This window comes from Lepisma saccharinum, chromosome 18 (genome assembly GCF_977018435.1).
Source record: "Lepisma saccharinum chromosome 18, izLepSacc3.1, whole genome shotgun sequence".
NCBI lineage: Eukaryota > Metazoa > Arthropoda > Insecta > Zygentoma > Lepismatidae > Lepisma > Lepisma saccharinum.
In genome coordinates this window covers 2,736,107-2,758,636 of record NC_139246.1, presented here as the reverse complement: position 1 = coordinate 2,758,636, position 22,530 = coordinate 2,736,107, and the positions used below count along the sequence as shown (strand labels likewise).

The 22,530-nt window shown below is 37.8% G+C and overlaps 1 protein-coding gene across 2 annotated transcripts in view; it reads left to right on the top strand.

Annotated features, from left to right (window-relative positions):
- LIMK1 (LIM domain kinase 1) overlaps positions 1-22,530 on the top strand; it is an 83,476-nt gene that overhangs the window by 34,742 nt on the left and 26,204 nt on the right. For both annotated transcript variants that reach the window (XM_083140060.1, XM_083140059.1), the window contains 4 exons: positions 4,082-4,214; positions 6,541-6,752; positions 7,440-7,671; positions 21,212-21,469. In XM_083140060.1, the coding sequence (XP_082996186.1) occupies positions 4,082-4,214; positions 6,541-6,752; positions 7,440-7,671; positions 21,212-21,469 (835 nt within the window). The remainder of the gene's footprint in view (positions 1-4,081; positions 4,215-6,540; positions 6,753-7,439; positions 7,672-21,211; positions 21,470-22,530) is intronic.

Here is a 22,530-nt window from a genome sequence, read left to right as displayed (position 1 = left end):
GGAGAACATTCTTGGGCTCTCGAAGTCATACTGTCCATACTGTGATGCAGCAAATTGTTCGGAAGGACTCTGTCTCCCTCCATAACCTTGGGATCTTTTGATGTACGCCCTTTCTTTTAGGTAACTTTACAGGAAGCGGTCCTGTGGGGCTTCATCTAGTGATCTGTTGTTGATTTGTTGTTCTAAGTTCACTTTGTGCACAGTTAGGCTAATCAGGACTGGACCTACAGTTTTAAATTGGGATCCAAACCACTTGTGCCACCACCGGGTATCGAACCCAGGATCCCTTGATTACAAATCTAGTGATCTGGAAAGCCAATTGACATCACCGAAGCTGGAAATGAGGCGACTAGGGAAATGGTCTCATTGGCATTAATCCTGTATGACTAGTGGCACCATCTTGTTGTATCCACATTTTGTAAGACGGAGTTGCCTCATTAGTGAACAAAGAATGTGATTAACATGTCATTGTAGCATGCGGTGACTGTTACGGTTGGGATATTGCTCGACTGCGTTTGCCAGGAGTTACAGGTTCTCTGCACTACCAGATGCTCGAAGTCAACCGTGAAGGTTTCTTGTCGACACTAGCTGTCTCACAGGTGTTTTTCACAGCAAGCAGGTTTACCTTCTGAGATGATGCTTCGTGCTTCTTGAAATGTTTTCTAAATTGCCTGATGAAGCTTCCACTAGTGAGGAATGCTTCCAAATCATAAGCAATTTCAACTGCGAGTCCACAGCACCATTATTCATTAGAACAGTAAAATGAAAATGGAATTAATATAAACTTCCCAGCTCAGGCTTCGAAATACAGTGCATTTGAAAAATGTTAGATTATTCCTACTGTCCAAAAATGCAAAATAAAATGTGTCCCATCAATATAGATCACCCTGTATATTTGCCTTTGTATGTATGTGTGTGGGTGGTGAGAGGCGATAATATGAAAGGCTTAAATAGAGAAAGCATCTGCTTGTAGCCTGGAAATTTCGCCTTGGAAACAGGGAATTATACTTGAATTTTATCATGGTCCTTGAGTGGCCACCTGGTTAATGCATATTATTATTATTGATATTTTTATGGTCCACGAGAAGTTGTAAAACAAGGACTTCTTATAGCAAACTTTTTTACCTCCATAAATTTGCTTTCTACCTGTTCTTAGCAAGGGAGGTAATATGAATTGTATTAGAGGTGATTGTTTTGCATGAGCATTATGAACAAATTCAGTATGTGTTTGGTTATTGATACAGAAAGCAAGGAACTACTGTACATTCAGACAGTAATTTTATGCAAAGAAAGCATGTTGGATGGGCAACATTCGTAATTCCATTTCCGATTCATGTGTAAATGAAAAAATATGCATGATGTATTAAGGAGAATGGCATGACAGTTTTCTTGGAAACTATATTTCCGTAATTTATTACTTGAATCGACATACATTATTCGGTTGTGATTGCTTTTGTGTTGAAAAATGCATGGACTTAAGGAATAATCAAGCAGTCTAATATATTATGCAACTTCGCATCTAAATGTTAGTCATTTATGCAGATTATGCTATATTGTTATAATGGCACAACTTTAATGTGAGGCAAATGTTCAAAATATTTCCACACTCTTTATCGTTCGCAAGAATGCTGAAAGAGGAGGTTGGATGAGGTGTGGGGGTGGATATTACAGGGTGTCATAAAGTGTGTGTGTAAAAGTAACCGTGAAGCGGTTTATAAGGCTTGGATATGTTTGTTTTTTTTTGTTTTTTTTTTTGTTTTTTTTGTGGTCTAGCAGTTTGACAGATCCATCATTTCCTTCAGTATGAGGCCTCTCATAGAACTGGTAGGACATGGCTTGAAAGAAGTTATTTTTGAACTGCTGAAACATTACCAAATGAGAAGATATACAGGGAGTTTCACTCACTCTCGGCCCCTGATTTTGGCATATAAAAATCAAACCATTAGTTATAACGTAATGAAATTTGCTACGGACATATCTTCATGTTTGAGAAGCATGGTGACATCACAGCGAGTGTTGGAAGTGGTCGCCATTAATATCAGTTCATGCCTGCACACACATCAGGAGTTGCAGTGTCAATTTCCTGCGAAATCCTGTCTTGCAGTTCCATGATAGTCCATGGTTTGTTGCGATAGACCTTTCCTTTCAGAATGCCCCATAGGAAAAAAATTGATGGGGTGAGGTCAGGCAATCTGGGTGGCCAAAGTCCTTTGGAAATGACACGATCTTCAAAGGACACAATTTCTTGAATGCTGGTGTTGGAAGTGTGGCATGTGGCTCCATCCTGCTGAAAATATCCATTACGGAGTTCCTCATCATCCAACTGATTTACAAACTCGTAGAAGATTCCCACATAGACCTCTGTATTCACTGTTGTGCCAAAAAAGATGGGGCCAATAATGCAGCTCCAATGACATCACCATGCTTCTCACACTAAGGTGTGTGTGTAGCAAATTTCATTGCATTATGACCAATAGTTGGATTTTTATAAGCGAAAATCAGGAGCAGAGAGCAAGTGAAACACCCTGTAGAACTTGTAAACTCTTATTGCTATGCTTGTATGACCATCCAATCACGTTTCCTGCGGAAACTACAGTGCGTCCCACAATTGACAATTGAAATCATTGTCACATCTTCTCATATCTGGGCAATGTCACTGCAACTCTCAGCGGAAGGGATGAAGACACCAAGAGTGAAAAAGAACAAGCACAGAATATCCTCCCATCCCTCCCCCTGCGCTGTTTAGTGGGGGACAGTGGCAAAAGGTTTGGCGACTCTGAACTAGCTGTGATTTTCTCATGAATGTGGGAAAGAAAGGACATCGTAAGAAGTCCAGTATTCTAAATGCATGGCCACGAGAATAGGCAGCTGGACAGAATTGCGCTGGTGCCACATATGGGAAAAGCAAAACGAGAGCGTGACAAAAGTCGCTGGTTCCTGTGCACTGTGTGGCAACGTCAACCGGGCTGCATTGCCTACGTCGAGCGTCAGACCGACCTCTCTCCGAGCCACTTATGTGTCATCCCTGACCTTTCGAACACATGCTGTCAGTTTGTATCACGTGGATTACAAAGACCAAATCTACAACGAGATCTTTCTTTCTCTTAAACCTCCCGACATACGGGGTAGTGCTCCGACATGGCAACAGTGCGAAATTCTACCACCCACCTAATTTCATGGCCGTGCATTTAGTTCGATTTACATTATTTTATTCTTTTTTTAAGTGTAACAAGCGATGCAAACAGTTAGAGTAATTATTCTTTCAATATGGTGCATAGAATACTGGTTTCCAGTTTTGCTGTTCAGCACTGCAAAAATCAATAACAACGAACAAAAAAAGAAGAACTTTAGATACAGAGAATCAGCAATACCAATCACATCTTCACTTCCTGTTTATCCTTCGTAATAGTTTAGAAATTCAGATGATGGATATTCTGAGAAGAATAAATGAATATTGGATGCCGGGATTTGACCACCACTAGAGTTCCCACACTAAAGAATTGAATGTATTATTTTCATTTTTTTCCCCCTGCAATGCATGAATTAGTTTTGTTCAGGCTTGGTTTTTGCACATGTTACTTTAGAAATAATTTTAAAGTGCAAATCCTCTGATTTAGGTAGTACTCTGTTAGTATGCATTCAATTGAACCTTTGTTTATTATTATTAATTGTATGTAGTTTTAAAGAAGTCTCATGCCACATGTCTTTACTGGTATAACAATGTACAAGGATTGTTATAATATTTAGACACGTACCTTGTAAATATTTCCACATTTTCTAACCCACCCAGAAAAGGAGGTAGAATTACATGTCATGGCTTAAAACAAGGCAACTAACTAATACTTGAGGACACGAGATTGTGTCGAGCCATGTTGCTGTGTGTTTGTAACATTGTTTAACCCATGTGCATTTAATCCTCACCCCTTCCCTGATGAAGAACCAGCATGGGTTTCAAAATTTGGAAATATTTAAAAGATGTGTGTCCACATTTTTGTATGTATTTTAACATGAAATAACTTGTTTTCTGTTCAGTGTTTTTCTGTGAATATTTATCTAATTTTGTTCTAATTTCTTTGTACAGGTTAGACATGAGTAGTGATCTTATGTCCCTCCATATTGGAGATAGAATATTGGAAGTTAATGGAACACCAGTGAAAGATCAATCAATTGACCACATAGAGAATTTAATACGGTATTCAGATACTGTATTACAGGTATGTACATTTCTAATCCTTTTATGCTTTAGTGTGTTCCTGAATTTCTCATCACATATTTCATTGTAACAGTGAATTTCAGCATTGAACTTTCAGACCACAAGAAAGAAGCTATGTGCGAAAGGCAACAAGTGGCACATAATATGTTATGACTAGAGCCCGGAAATTCAGGCATTTATTTTCGTTAAAATAGGCAGGCAAAATGGCATTTATAATGTGGAAAATAGGCACTAAAAATGAAAAAAGGCAAAATAAACAAAAAAAAAGGCACATTTGCAAGTCGCTTACTTTTATCTATAATTTCTGGCAAAATGTTAAAATCTACATTGGGAAGAGCATTTCAATTTTCACCAAATTCACGCACGTAACCATGTAACTTACCACTTAATGGCACACTAAATTTCGGCATGATGACAAATACACGATCGTTTCCCTCCAAAGTGCAGAACTAAACTAAAGATAGAGAATTTGATTTTGGAATGCATGCAAAGGCCCTTGGGCGTTAGTGCTGTTTCTTTTCAATAACGTCCTGACACGGACGCTGGACGTGATGACGTAATTGTGCACATGTTCTGCAACAGGTTTTCAGCAGTCAATCATGCACAAGGAAATGTTAACCGAAAGCCAATATCCTAACTCAGCATGAAATACTTTTCTCTCACACTTTCCTCCTTCAGCAATGTTGAAACATGCGTGAGTTCAATATTACTTAAATAAAGCGAAAATTTCACATAATAAACGGAAGAAAAATAAATGCCAGCAACGTTTTTTGGTAGAAAAATAATTTATATACACATTTTTTTAAAAAAATGGTCCAATCTCATTGAAGAAGGCAAAAAAAGGCATTATAATTAAAAATAGGCAGTGGGGTCCAAAATAGGCAAACTGAAAAGGCTTCTAAAACATTCGAAACAACATAAAAAACGTATATCCGGAAAATTTTTATTAATATATCCAGTAGATAAAAAGAGGCATTTTGCCAAACTTCCGGGCTCTAGTTATGACATATGTGTAATATGTTTTAGGCTGAACTGAGATTGATGCCAATATATGAATATCGGATAATTCCAGTAGAATTGGAAAGTGTTGGTTCAAATTTAATAATGTGTACTTAATAGTGTCTAGTTATCCTATTAATTATGCAAAATGTGTAATTTTCCTTAGAATGACACTAGCATAATGTGGAAAAGTGAATTTTATAATGAAATAATAGTGTTAATGGTTTCATGTTACGATTATCTGTTATGTATTTCTTCAAATATTTTCAAGTAAAATTCTGGTAATTTCATCATCATCATCATCATCCTTCGCCATTTCATGCCTCTGGCTGGGTCGCCATAGAAGTCAAGCCTTTCCAGTTTCTTCTAGTTTTCCACCACTCCTTTCTTTCCATGGTGTTCCAATCTTGTCCTCTTCTCCTAACACTCTCCGCTATCTGCTCTTTCCACAGACATCTTGGTCTCCCCCTTGGCCGTATTCCCTCTCCTTGTGCATGGTAAGCTCTTACTGGTAGTCTTTCTGCATCCAACCTCTTCATGTGTCCGAACCATCTCATCTGGGCCTGATCTATTCTGTCCTGAAGCTTTACCACACCCACTGTCTGTCGGATATCCTCATTCCTTATTCTATCCCTTCTAGTCTTCCCCAATATACTCCTTAAAAATTTCATCTCTACTGCCTGCATCTTTTTTTGTCTCTCTCTGCCATTGTCCAAGTCTCTGCTCCATACATAATTATTGGTACATAGTATGCATTATATACCTTCTTGCATTTCGTAGGTACATAATCCCTGTTCCATATTAATCTTTGAATGCTTTGATATAGTCCACCACCCATTTGTCCTCTTCTGTTTACCTCCTCATGTATTCTTCCATTTCTCTCAATTATGTTTCCTAGATATTTGAAGCTCTCCACTACCCTCAATTCTTCCGTGTCCACCTTTATTCGTGGTTCATTTCTGGCTCCTGTTTCTTGTTATTAACACCTCACTCTTTTCTGCACTGAATTTCATTCCTGTTCTTCTAATTTACTCATTCCAACTATCAAGCTGTCTCTGTACTTCTTCCCTGTTTCCCCATATTACCAAGTCATCAGCGAACAACAGGGCCTTCATATCTTCCTCTCATATTTGCTTCCCCAAGCCTTCATTAAAAACCGGTAGTTTATGTGGTATAATTTCGGTGGAGTACATAAAACTTCTACTTGTTGCAATGTTCAAACATCAATATTGATATTTTTACAAGTTGGTAAGAGTGTCAGAATGGTACCATTGTTTTTGATTGTTATTGCAATAATTTCCTTTCTTAAATTGTATCTTCAATTTCAGTTAACAATTGAACATGATCCTGATGCCCTACCCAGAAGGCCAAGTTTCCCATACCCTGCCGTGCCTTTGATCACAACTCCAAAGCCTCAGGATCGAGAAAGGCTCTTCAAACGTAGGGACGAGGGATACGTAAGTGGGTCACGCAGTCGGCAACTCAGGCGAGGAAAAGGCAGCAAGGAACGCTCATCCTCGACATCTCGTCTTCTTGAAGGGTAAGTTCTGGGTAAATTACTCATTCACCTTCCATTGAAGGAGGCTACAAGTTATCTTGGTAGCATAGGGGTAAAGCATTGTAAGGGAATGCTGAAGGTTCCAAGTTCAATCTTTGGTTGAGCCACAGTTGTTAAATGGCGTACACTTGCAGGTAAATCTCATTAATTGGAAAATCATGGGACCAAAAATTTAATTATTTGCTAACACTTTCACATGAGGTAACAAATTGCATAATCAGGCATGGGAATGGTCAGTAAAGGTCCCTTTTTACCTTTGTCTTTAATTTGTGAGTTTTTTTTTAAAAGTCTGTATTGTTTGATTGTTTTACAAGATGTTTACCAGTAAACCTACATGTTAACGTGCGATCCGAACCACTGTGCTGTGTGTCTGCACCAGGTATCGAACCCGGGGCTCCTTGATTACAAGGCGACGATGTTACCACTATGCCATCGAGGAGACACTACACATACTCTTAAATTATGTTGAAATTATTTATAATTACTTTTTTATGTGGTAGACAGGAGAAATGTTGAATTTTATGGGAATGTTATTTTGTTGTTGGGAATTTGTACTGTTTTTTTTTCCTTTATTGGCATATTAGTTAGTGTGGTATAAGTCACACAAATTTTCCTGCAGCACAAAATGTCATACTGTACATAAAACTATTTGTCCAACTTGTTTTCCAGCTCTCCGCCTAGTAACAAGGATGCTTGTGATTTGTCTCGCACGAGGTCCTTCCGCGTGGAACCCAAAAGTCAACGCATCTTCCGAGCTTCTGATCTAGTGAAGGGGGAACTGTTGGGCAAAGGGTTTTTCGGACAGGTGTATAAAGTGACTCATCGGGACACTAGTGAAGTGATGGTGCTTAAAGAATTGTATAGAGTCGATGAAGAGGCTCAGAAGAATTTTTTGAAAGAGGTGAGTTCTTGCATGACGATAATTAGAAATTTCTGAACTCTCTGTGGCAATTGTTCATATTAATAAAAGAGAATAAGAACATAACCCTACTAATTAAAATGTAGATTAATATCCAATGGTTGAACCTTACAAACAAAGATAGTTTTTTTTTTCATGTCGAACCATTGAATTTTTATCTAGTTTTTAACCACCGCACTAACTAACTAACTAACTAACTCTCTAGCCTTCTTAAACCCGAAGGTTCATGGCTGCAGCAACACAGGCCTTCCATCTGTCCCTATCTTGTGTAAGATCTATATACTCTTTTCCATCCCTACCGATTTCCCTTAGGTCCATCTCGACGTTGTCCCTCCATCTTCGTCTTGGCCTTCCTACTGGTCTCTTACCATCAGGTTTCCCAACAAGAATCCTGTAAACTCCTCTTTCGTCTCCCATTCGTGCCACATGGCCTGCCCACCTAAGTCTTCTTGATTTAATTATTCTAATAATGTCTGGACATGAATATAAATTATGTAGTTCTAAATTATGTAACCTTCTCCACTCACCTGTCTCCTCATCCCTTTTAGGTCCAAATATTTTCCTAAGGATCCTATTTTCAAATACTCTCAATTTATGTTCCTCTTTCAATGTAAGGGACCAAGTTTCACACCCAAATAATACTACAGGCAAAATTACTGTTTTGTATATTTTAACTTTTAGTTTCTTAGATATTAAACGAGAAGACAAAAGTTTATGAAGAGAGAAGTAACATGCATTTCCTGAATTAAGCCTACTTTTTATTTCCTCTTTAATATAATTTTCATTTGTTAATATTACTCCTAAGTATTTGAATTTGGAAACTGGTTCAAACGAGTTGTTATCAATAATTAGATTTTGATTATTACCTAACACTTGGTTTCGGCCTGTAAGCATATATTTAGTTTTCTCTTTGTTAACTTCCAAACCTATCTCTTTAGCAGTTTTGAAAAATATTTTAGCATTATTCTTAATTGTATTCACATCATCCCCCAGTAAGTCTACATCATCTGCATATGCTAACAACTGAGTCACAGCATTTAATTTTAGTCCTTCTTTAGTTTCGTTTACCTTCCTAACAGCATATTCTAAGGCAAAATTAAAGAGCAATGGAGATAATGCATCTCCTTGTTTTAACCCATCATGAATTGTAAATTTGTCAGACATATTAATACCCACACGAATTTTACTTTCTGTTTCACTGGTGCATATTTTTATCATACTAACAAGCTTCTTAGGTATTCCAAACTCTACTAATATATTATATAATTTATCTCTTTTGACCGAATCATATGCTTTTTTGAAATCAATGAATAGCTGATGGACATTTTGATTATATTCCCACTTTTTTTCAAGTGTCTGTCTGATGTTAAAAATTTGATCTGTAGTTGATCTGTTGCGTTTAAATCCACATTGATAATCACCTATAATTTCATTAGCATATGGGGTTAGTCTTGTTAAAAGAATGTTAGATAATATTTTATATGTTGTTGAGAGTAGAGAAATTCCACGGTAATTATTGCAGTTCATTTTATCACCTTTTTTAAACACAGGAACAATTATGGATTCTTTCCACTGTTGAGGGATTTCTTCTTTATTCCATATTAAACAAATTAATTTATGAATTTGACATATTAATGAATTTCCACCATATTTAATTAACTCAGCTGGTATTAAATCAATGCCAGGTGCTTTGTTATTCTTTAGCCTTTTAATAGCATCTTTAACTTCAGTCAAGTTAGGTTCTGGAACTAAAGGTTCTGCTGTGTGGACTTCATTTACTTCTGATTTATCTCCTACATGGACATTTAAAAGGTCATTAAAGTAGTTCTTCCATCTATTTAGAATATCGCTTGGGTCAGCTAGAAAATCACCGTCTTTATCTTTTATCAAGTTTACTTTAGGTTGCCACCCCTTTCTAAACTCATTTACACCTTTATATAAATCTCTGATATTTTTATTTTTGCTGTTTGTTTCAATTTCGTTAATTTTGCTTTTCAAGTAATCTCTTTTTTTACTTCTAAATGTGTGGTTAACTTCTCGCTTTATTCTATTATAATTGTTTAGATTTGTATCATCAGAGTTATTTAACCACCTAAGTCTAGCCTGATTTCTTATTTCTATTAGATTATGACATTAATTATCAAACCATGGCTTACTTTTTCTCGGTTTATGGTATCCTATACTTTCTATAGCAGCTGATTCTATTGCATTACGTATGTGCTCCCAATTCTTATTTACGTCTGTTTCATTTATATTTTCATCATCATTTAAATCCTGCAAAACATCAAATCTATTTGACAGTTTAATTTGGTAATCTTTCTTAATTCTTTCATCAGGAAACTTTCCTGTATCAAATTTTAGAACTTTTAGATTTTGTTGCTTATGATTTATCACTGAGAGTCTTTCTCTTAATTTAGCAATTACTAAATTATGGTCACTGGCACAGTCAGCACCTCTATGTGTACGAACGTCAATTATACTAGTATGCCTTCTCCTATCAATGAGAATATGATCTATCTGATTATGAGTTTTACCATCTGGAGAAGACCAGGTATATTTATGGATATCTTTATGTTTAAAAGTGGTACTTTTCACAATTAAATTCTTTGAGGTTGCAAAAGTAATCAATCTTATACCATTATCATTACTTAATTCATGAAGACTTTCTTTACCAATCGTGGGTTTAAATGTCTCTTCTTTGCCAATCTGTGCATTACAGTCACCTAACAGAATTTTCATATCATACTGAGAAAATGTATCAAAGACCTGTTCTAACTCTGTATAAAAATCATCTTTAGTATTATCATCTTTATCTTCCGTTGGTGCATGTATGTTTATTAAAATAAATTTACACCACCTACCCTGTAAAACTGCATATGATATCCTATCATTAATAAATTCTACTGTTTTAAGAGCAGAGATAATTCTATTATTTATGAAAAAGCCTGTTCCAAAATTATGATTTTCAGTACCACCATAGAAAAAAGTATAATTTTTAGTTTTACAATTCCCTTCTCCTGGCCACCTAACTTCCTAGACAGCTACTACATCTAATTTATACTTAACTATCTCATTAACTGTACACTGAAATGCCCCAGGCCGGTAAAGGCTCAGAACATTCCAGGTGCCTAATTTAATATCCTTATTCCTAACGTAGATCTTATCCTTAGTCCAGGGACTTCCCAAAGTAGTCCCCACCCGGAGATCCGAACGGGGGACTATTTTACCTCCGAAATATTTTACCTTGGGAACATCCATGGCCTTATATTGCTGATTCTTGACATGGCTTTTTACAGTGCAGAGTTGTCAGCTCTACGCCTAACCCCCAATATGAATGGAGGAACTACTACAGAAGACAAACACAAACACATTAGAGAGCACAACTACTACACAAGACATACACAAACACATCACAGCTATAACACAATATAAACACAAACACACCACAACTACTACACAAGACAAACACAAACAAATTACTACTACGCAAAACAAACATACTAGACAGCACAACTACTACACAAACATACTAGACAGCACAACTGCAACACAAGACACATACATACCCACCACCGATACTACAGAAGACAAATAGAAACACATTAGACAGCATAACTACTACACAAGATAAACACAACCACACTAGACAGCGCAGCTACTACACAAGACAAACCCACATACAAGCACATCACAACTACTACACAAGATAAACACAAACACACTAGACACCACAACTACTACACAAGACAAACCCACATACAAGCACATCATAACTACTACACAAGATAAACACAAACACACTAGACACCACAACTACTACACAAGACAAACCCACATACAAGCACATCACAACTACTACACAAGATAAACACAAACACACTAGACACCACAACTACTACACAAGACAAACCCACATACAAGCACATCACAACTACTACACAAGATAAACACAAACACACTAGACACCACAACTACTACACAAGACAAACCCACATACAAGCACATCACAACTGCTACACAAGATAAACACAAACACACTAGACACCACAACTACTACACCAGACAAACCCACATACAAGCACATCACAACTACTACACAAGATAAACACAAACACACTAGACACCACAACTACTACACAAGACAAACCCACATACAAGCACATCACAACTACTACACAAGATAAACACAAACACACTAGACACCACAACTACTACACAAGACAAACCCACATACAAGCACATCACAACTACTACACAAGATAAACACAAACACACTAGACACCACAACTACTACACAAGACAAACCCACATACAAGCACATCACAACTACTACACAAGATAAACACAAACACACTAGACACCACAACTACTACACAAGACAAACCCACATACAAGCACATCACAACTACTACAAAAGATAAACACAAACACACTAGACACCACAACTACTACACAAGACAAACCCACATACAAGCACATCACAACTACTACACAAGATAAACACAAACACACTAGACACCACAACTACTACACAAGACAAACCCACATACAAGCACATCACAACTACTACACAAGATAAACACAAACACACTAGACACCACAACTACTACACAAGACAAACCCACATACAAGCACATCACAACTGCTACACAAGATAAACACAAACACACTAGACACCACAACTACTACACAAGACAAACCCACATACAAGCACATCACAACTGCTACACAAGATAAACACAAACACACTAGACACCACAACTACTACACAAGACAAACCCACATACAAGCACATCACAACTACTACACAAGATAAACACAAACACACTAGACACCACAACTACTACACAAGACAAACCCACATACAAGCACATCACAACTACTACACAAGATAAACACAAACACACTAGACACCACAACTACTACACCAGACAAACCCACATACAAGCACATCACAACTACTACACAAGATAAACACAAACACACTAGACACCACAACTACTACACAAGACAAACCCACATACAAGCACATCACAACTACTACACAAGATAAACACAAACACACTAGACACCACAACTACTACACAAGACAAACCCACATACAAGCACATCACAACTACTACACAAGATAAACACAAACACACTAGACACCACAACTACTACACAAGACAAACCCACATACAAGCACATCACAACTACTACACAAGATAAACACAAACACACTAGACACCACAACTACTACACAAGACAAACCCACATACAAGCACATCACAACTACTACACAAGATAAACACAAACACACTAGACACCACAACTACTACACAAGACAAACCCACATACAAGCACATCACAACTACTACACAAGATAAACACAAACACACTAGACACCACAACTACTACACAAGACAAACCCACATACAAGCACATCACAACTACTACACAAGATAAACACAAACACACTAGACACCACAACTACTACACAAGACAAAGCCACATACAAGCACATCACAACTACTACACAAGATAAACACAAACACACTAGACACCACAACTACTACACAAGACAAACCCACATACAAGCACATCACAACTGCTACACAAGATAAACACAAACACACTAGACACCACAACTACTACACAAGACAAACCCACATACAAGCACATCACAACTGCTACACAAGATAAACACAAACACACTAGACACCACAACTACTACACAAGACAAACCCACATACAAGCACATCACAACTACTACACAAGATAAACACAAACACACTAGACACCACAACTACTACACAAGACAAACCCACATACAAGCACATCACAACTACTACACAAGATAAACACGAACACACTAGACACCACAACTACTACACAAGACAAACCCACATACAAGCACATCACAACTACTACACAAGATAAACACAAACACACTAGACACCACAACTACTACACAAGACAAACCCACATACAAGCACATCACAACTACTACACAAGATAAACACAAACACACTAGACACCACAACTACTACACAAGACAAACCCACATACAAGCACATCACAACTACACAAGATAAACACAAACACACTAGACACCACAACTACTACACAAGACAAACCCACATACAAGCACATCACAACTGCTACACAAGATAAACACAAACACACTAGACACCACAACTACTACACAAGACAAACCCACATACAAGCACATCACAACTACTACACAAGATAAACACAAACACACTAGACACCACAACTACTACACAAGACAAACCCACATACAAGCACATCACAACTACTACACAAGATAAACACAAACACACTAGACACCACAACTACTACACAAGACAAACCCACATACAAGCACATCACAACTACTACACAAGATAAACACAAACACACTAGACACCACAACTACTACACAAGACAAACCCACATACAAGCACATCACAACTACTACACAAGATAAACACAAACACACTAGACACCACAACTACTACACAAGACAAACCCACATACAAGCACATCACAACTACTACACAAGATAAACACAAACACACTAGACACCACAACTACTACACAAGACAAACCCACATACAAGCACATCACAACTACTACACAAGATAAACACAAACACACTAGACACCACAACTACTACACAAGACAAACCCACATACAAGCACATCACAACTACTACACAAGATAAACACAAACACACTAGACACCACAACTACTACACAAGACAAACCCACATACAAGCACATCACAACTACTACACAAGATAAACACAAACACACTAGACACCACAACTACTACACAAGACAAACCCACATACAAGCACATCACAACTACTACACAAGATAAACACAAACACACTAGACACCACAACTACTACACAAGACAAACCCACATACAAGCACATCACAACTACTACACAAGATAAACACAAACACACTAGACACCACAACTACTACACAAGACAAACCCACATACAAGCACATCACAACTACTACACAAGATAAACACAAACACACTAGACACCACAACTACTACACAAGACAAACCCACATACAAGCACATCACAACTACTACACAAGATAAACACAAACACACTAGACACCACAACTACTACACAAGACAAACCCACATACAAGCACATCACAACTACTACACAAGATAAACACAAACACACTAGACACCACAACTACTACACAAGACAAACCCACATACAAGCACATCACAACTACTACACAAGATAAACACAAACACACTAGACACCACAACTACTACACAAGACAAACCCACATACAAGCACATCACAACTACTACACAAGATAAACACAAACACACTAGACACCACAACTACTACACAAGACAAACCCACATACAAGCACATCACAACTACTACACAAGATAAACACAAACACACTAGACACCACAACTACTACACAAGACAAACCCACATACAAGCACATCACAACTACTACACAAGATAAACACAAACACACTAGACACCACAACTACTACACAAGACAAACCCACATACAAGCACATCACAACTACTACACAAGATAAACACAAACACACTAGACACCACAACTACTACACAAGACAAACCCACATACAAGCACATCACAACTACTACACAAGATAAACACAAACACACTAGACACCACAACTACTACACAAGACAAACCCACATACAAGCACATCACAACTACTACACAAGATAAACACAAACACACTAGACACCACAACTACTACACAAGACAAACCCACATACAAGCACATCACAACTACTACACAAGATAAACACAAACACACTAGACACCACAACTACTACACAAGACAAACCCACATACAAGCACATCACAACTACTACACAAGATAAACACAAACACACTAGACACCACAACTACTACACAAGACAAACCCACATACAAGCACATCACAACTACTACACAAGATAAACACAAACACACTAGACACCACAACTACTACACAAGACAAACCCACATACAAGCACATCACAACTACTACACAAGATAAACACAAACACACTAGACACCACAACTACTACACAAGACAAACCCACATACAAGCACATCACAACTACTACACAAGATAAACACAAACACACTAGACACCACAACTACTACACAAGACAAACCCACATACAAGCACATCACAACTACTACACAAGACAAACCCACATACAAGCACATCACAACTACTACACAAGATAAACACAAACACACTAGACACCACAACTACTACACAAGACAAACCCACATACAAGCACATCACAACTACTACACAAGATAAACACAAACACACTAGACACCACAACTACTACACAAGACAAACCCACATACAAGCACATCACAACTACTACACAAGATAAACACAAACACACTAGACACCACAACTACTACACAAGACAAACCCACATACAAGCACATCACAACTACTACACAAGATAAACACAAACACACTAGACACCACAACTACTACACAAGACAAACCCACATACAAGCACATCACAACTACTACACAAGATAAACACAAACACACTAGACACCACAACTACTACACAAGACAAACCCACATACAAGCACATCACAACTACTACACAAGATAAACACAAACACACTAGACACCACAACTACTACACAAGACAAACCCACATACAAGCACATCACAACTACTACACAAGATAAACACAAACACACTAGACACCACAACTACTACACAAGACAAACCCACATACAAGCACATCACAACTACTACACAAGATAAACACAAACACACTAGACACCACAACTACTACACAAGACAAACCCACATACAAGCACATCACAACTACTACACAAGACAAACCCACATACAAGCACATCACAACTACTACACAAGATAAACACAAACACACTAGACACCACAACTACTACACAAGACAAACCCACATACAAGCACATCACAACTACTACACAAGATAAACACAAACACACTAGACACCACAACTACTACACAAGACAAACCCACATACAAGCACATCACAACTACTACACAAGATAAACACAAACACACTAGACACCACAACTACTACACAAGACAAACCCACATACAAGCACATCACAACTACTACACAAGATAAACACAAACACACTAGACACCACAACTACTACACAAGACAAACCCACATACAAGCACATCACAACTACTACACAAGATAAACACAAACACACTAGACACCACAACTACTACACAAGACAAACCCACATACAAGCACATCACAACTACTACACAAGATAAACACAAACACACTAGACACCACAACTACTACACAAGACAAACCCACATACAAGCACATCACAACTACTACACAAGATAAACACAAACACACTAGACACCACAACTACTACACAAGACAAACCCACATACAAGCACATCACAACTACTACACAAGATAAACACAAACACACTAGACACCACAACTACTACACAAGACAAACCCAAACACACTACAGAGCACAGCTACTGCACAATACACCCAAACACATAACAACCTCTACACAAGAAAAAACAAACTATATATTTTTATTCAATGAAAAACCCCTACCGCAAAGCCAGTTAAGATGAAAATTGAAGCTCTACTTTAAAACGTTAATATATCACTTATCACAATAGCTTATAAAGTAAAACACGTTTTCACTAAACGCACATATGCAACGGGGCCCCCAAGATAGTATTGCGCCTTTTCAGGCTTTCAAGAGATTTATTAGAAAAATAACTTCAAAAGTGTGCCAATGACTTCTCAGTAAGACTCAAGTTTCTTTACGTCATATACTCACAAAACTGGAAATTATTCAAAGCATCACTATTTTGATTCTAAAAAAATGGCAATATCACTTCATTCCAATTTTTTACTGCTTATTTTATCTTACTCATTTTACTCCTGACCAACAGAATGCGAATCAGGCAAACAGAACATCTAATTGATTGATTGATTTGCTTTATTTTACTTCGCCTTTTGTACCACTTTTGGCTAATTTGCGAAGATGGGGATGAGTGATGATATGCTGAAATTGATTAATTGATACTCACAAAGATCCATGCCCAGGCCAGGATTTGAACCTGGGACCCCTAGTGTTGTAGCATGATGTGCTAACCACTCCACCACGGGGGCCGGCCAGAACATCTAATTGTCAAACACATTGTGAGGCAGTCTGATGCAAGCAAAAATTTTAGTTTTCTTTTGCAAATAATTATTTTGTTCTGAATTTACTATTGTTATTTATTCCTTGAATCTTGATTGATATGTGTCAAATGCACACTCATTGGTTATTTTGATGTAAAATTCATATATTTTTTCAATAAACATCAGCTGTGCAATGTGAATTATCCAAGTTTTAGTTTGCTTTCTTAACTTAAACAGGGACTTAAAAAAGAAAAAAAACTTTGTAAGAACCACTTTGTATTAAATTCATGATTGCAATACCATCCTCACAGCACAGAACATACTGTGACTGGAGCAATGGCATGAGGAAGGAAGGAGGATTAAAATTACGACACACGCACCTGAGTATTTTAAATGAACTTCTTATTATATTTTCAAAGGATTCAATACTTATGTATTATAAAAAAAACGTTATGTTTATATTTTTTTCCAGGAGAAGGGGATAGATTGAGACTGTCCGAATTCTCAAACTTTGTGTTCAATGTTAATGCTATTTATATTAATGTTGATTTAACTTATGCATGTTTGTTTTTATATATACATTGTTATAATCCTCTTATCACGCTGTATAAAACACAAGAAAACAAATTGCTGTAACCATAGTAACAGAAATAATAAGTACTAAAAAATGGTGATGGAAGTGGTGAGATTTCCTGTGCCTGTATTGTATTTTTTTTACCATAAATATAATGATTATCATTAATTACGCAAGTTTAAGCACAGAGGCAGGTTAGGGCAACATGGCAGGTGCACATGTATTGGACAGCGGATGTATTGGATGTTTGTGCCATGATTCGGTATGAATGGGCAAATGTCTGTGCACATGATCAGAGGGTGGTGCAACATGTTCATTGAAGGCGGAGTAGGGATTTTTGATTAAGTTCTATCCGGTTGTTCCTCAACTGGCTCCACATCGCGAAAGTGGATGAACTGATCTGGGGGAACAGAAGAATCTAGTTTCGTGAGGTGGTCAACACAATAAACATTTCCCTTGGGACCGCTCACAGCATCATCCATGAGAACTTGTGATACCACAAGGTTTGTGCATGTTGGGTTCCTCGACAATTCACTTCTGAACATCTTCAGGCGAGAGTGGGCTGTAGCTTTGATGCTCTAATGTGATACCAGGAAGAAGGAAATGCCTTCATCATGCACACTGTGATAGGTGAGAGCTTTGTTCATCACTTCACTCCCAAATTCAAGAGAACATCGTTGGAGTGTAAGCATCCGAGTTCTCCCGTACGAAAGAAATTCAAGAAGACTCCATCAGCAGGGAAGGTGCCTGTGACCGTTTTCTGGGATGCAAGGGGTATTCTGCTCACTGACTTTCTGGAACGAGGAGGCGTGATTACTGCTGCCCGATATTGTCAGACCTTGAAGCGGCTGAAATCGGCAATTCAACACAAGTGCCCTGGCCTGCTCGACGACAATGCACACATGTTTTTATTTGTCTGTATTTAAGGGATTCTTAAAATTGATCTTCATACACAATACATTGTGAGAATCATCACAATTAGCCAAAAGCGACAGAAATGCAATGTAAAATTACAAATACAATTAACCTTTAGACACTGGATGCTTGAAATTTCGACCATCACATGTATACTCGTTGAGGACGGATGGTTGATATTTTGACCAACAGCATGCAGCAACAATTAATGAACAATTTCTTGAAAACTGCACATGATATTTCAGATCTGTCTTTTTTTATTTAGTATACCTATGCAGGTATGGCATAGTTGAATTACAAAGCAATATATATGTTGCTACTACTATTTACAAGCTAAGTTTGAAAAAAGTCCTTATTTTGCCTTTGTAGCCCCTGTATTATTATTGTATAGATTTATGAAAGTGGCTATAACTACTAAACTACTGCATCTTTTTGATAAATTTAAATTATACAAGCAAGAATGAGTAAAAAGCAATCAACGTTCAACAATTAAGAAACTATAATTGAACATTGCCTGTTTATTACTCAAAGTACATCCCTCCTGCAATTGGCACGTTTGGCCAACGGTTGATACGACATCTGCAAGTCTTCATGAGGTATGACTTGAAGATTGGACGTCACAACCTGTTGGATGGTCCTGTGTTCATCAAAACTGCGTAGTTTCAGCATCAGCTTCACTTTCGGGAACGGCAAATAATCACAGGGGGATAAATCTGGGGAGTAGGAGACGATGATTCAACACTCTCGGTTGTTTTTGGACTAGGAATACATAGACAATCACTGCTCTCTGGGACTGTGCATTATCGTGGAGCAGGAACCAACTGCCCAGTTCAGGATACTGAGGTCTGATACGGTCAGTGCTCTTCCATAATCCTTCAGAGCACTACGATAGTAACAATGAATTACAGTTTCATCCTCTGGAACAATCACATGATGAATGATGCCTTTGCTGTCGTTAAAAATCACAACATTGTCTTCACCCTTGGCTTTTGGAGCTGCATTTTCTTGCCTCTTGGTAAATTTAGTGACTTCCATTAAACGATTTGTCGGTTCATAGAAGAATCATAGTGAAAATGCTCTGTTTTGTCATCCACAACAATAGAATTGAAGAAATGTTTATTCCCACAAGCAGTTTTCAGAATGTATTTCATGAAACTTGATGTTCACTCGCTGCTCCATAGCTATTACATGACGACACCCTTACACCTCCCTCACAACATGACAGCATAATTCCCAACATGCCGATCGCAAGCTCATGAGGTGTTGCCAGGTTGTGGATTATGGCCCACACTGCATCATGAACAGTGGCGTGCCCAAGGGGGGGTTGATGGGGGTTATAACCCCCCCCCCTTTGGCCCAGTATTCCTAAAAAAAGAACATCAAAGGTAGGAAAATATGACAAAATGAGTGGAAAAAGTATACATATCCCCTCCCTTTCGAAAATCCTAGGAACGCCACTGATCATGAATGCGTTACTTCACAGATAGAGTGCACTTGTGGGACAATATAAAATCAATCTCATTACTTAATTGTCGGACTGTGTATGACTAGCACTATACACTACCCTGAAACTAAAGACAGAACATGTCTCGGAAACAAGTGTATAAAAATGAAATACAGTGGTTAAAGGCCCAAGGCATTAATCATGAATCAGCTACCCATGGACAGTTATAAAGAATGGAGGTGCATATGCATAATTAATACCTCAATTTATGAAGATACATAATTTAGTTTTATTGCATACAACAGTGTTGGTTGAAAGTCAGTTTGTAATTTGCTTGAATTTTCATGTCTCCTCTTCCGTATAATTGAGTTACCTCTCTTCCTTACAGGTGGCTGTGCTAAGAAGCTTGCATCACAATAATGTTCTCCGTTTCATTGGTGTCCTTTATAAGGACAAGAAGCTTCACCTGGTGACTGAGTATATATCAGGAGGAACTCTTAAGGATCTCATCCATGACCTCACGGAGCCCTTGCCTTATGAACAAAGGGTCAATTTCGCCAAGGACATTGCATCCGGGATGTCCTACCTGCATTCAATGAATATTATACATCGGGATCTTAACTCGCACAACTGCCTAGTGAGAGAGGTGAGTATTTCTTTATTATTAACTAACTCTGGCATTCCTAAACCTGCTGTCCTTAGAGGGAGGAGAATTCTTGTCATTGATGTTTCCTGGATATGCATTTATTAAACCTCTGTAATACCTTTCTCATCCTCTTTGTTGTGTGGAATTTCCTTGTCATTATGCATTTATTCATTGTATATGCTTTTTTCAATGAAAACTTTAGATGTAACAATGGTCAAGTGGTTCTCTACCACAGCCTTAACCTTAACTAACTAATTAACGCTCTAGCCTTGTTAAACCTGAAGGTTTATGGCTGCAGGAACGTGAGCCTTCCATCTGTCATTATGCCGGACAAGATCAATCCAATCTTTTCCATCCTTACCGATTTCCTTTAGGTACATCTCAATGTTATCTCTTCATCTTGGCTTTCCTACAGGTCTCTTACCATCAGGTTTCCAACAAGAATTATTTCTGTTGTAGTCTACGGTTATTACAAGCATAAAAACACAATTTTTCGTTGTGATGTTTCAGGAGAACACACGCTCCCTTCATCAGACATTTGTTTAATTACAAGAGAAATAATTCTACAATGCAAGCAATGCGTGCATACAAGAAAAATTCCCAACAAGAATCCTGTAAACTCTTCTTTCCTCTTCCATCCATGCCAATTTGCCTGCCCACCTGTTTTTGTTTTTTTTATTTAATTATTCTAACTTAAACTTTGTTATGGAAAATAAAGTGAAATAAATACCGTATTTGCGCATGTATAATGCGCACCCTCGTTTTTGATGGGGAAAGTGTAGTTATAGGTCGTAAAGCTGTTGCTATGCTGATCAAGAGTAAATGATATCATACCTATTCAGTGAGGCACCGGTTGCTATGTGAACCAAGAGGAGGATATCCTCTTGTCTAAACAATAAGTCACCAACCCTCGCCAACTCTCCCCTCTCCCTCCACTGTGTTTAGCATTCCAGAGCTTTTACTCCTTAACCACCTTACTTATTCTGTAGAAGTAGAAAGCGAGATCAAAATTATGTTATGGATTTTCTAGTATTTCTCGCCCAACAAATACTGCTGATACG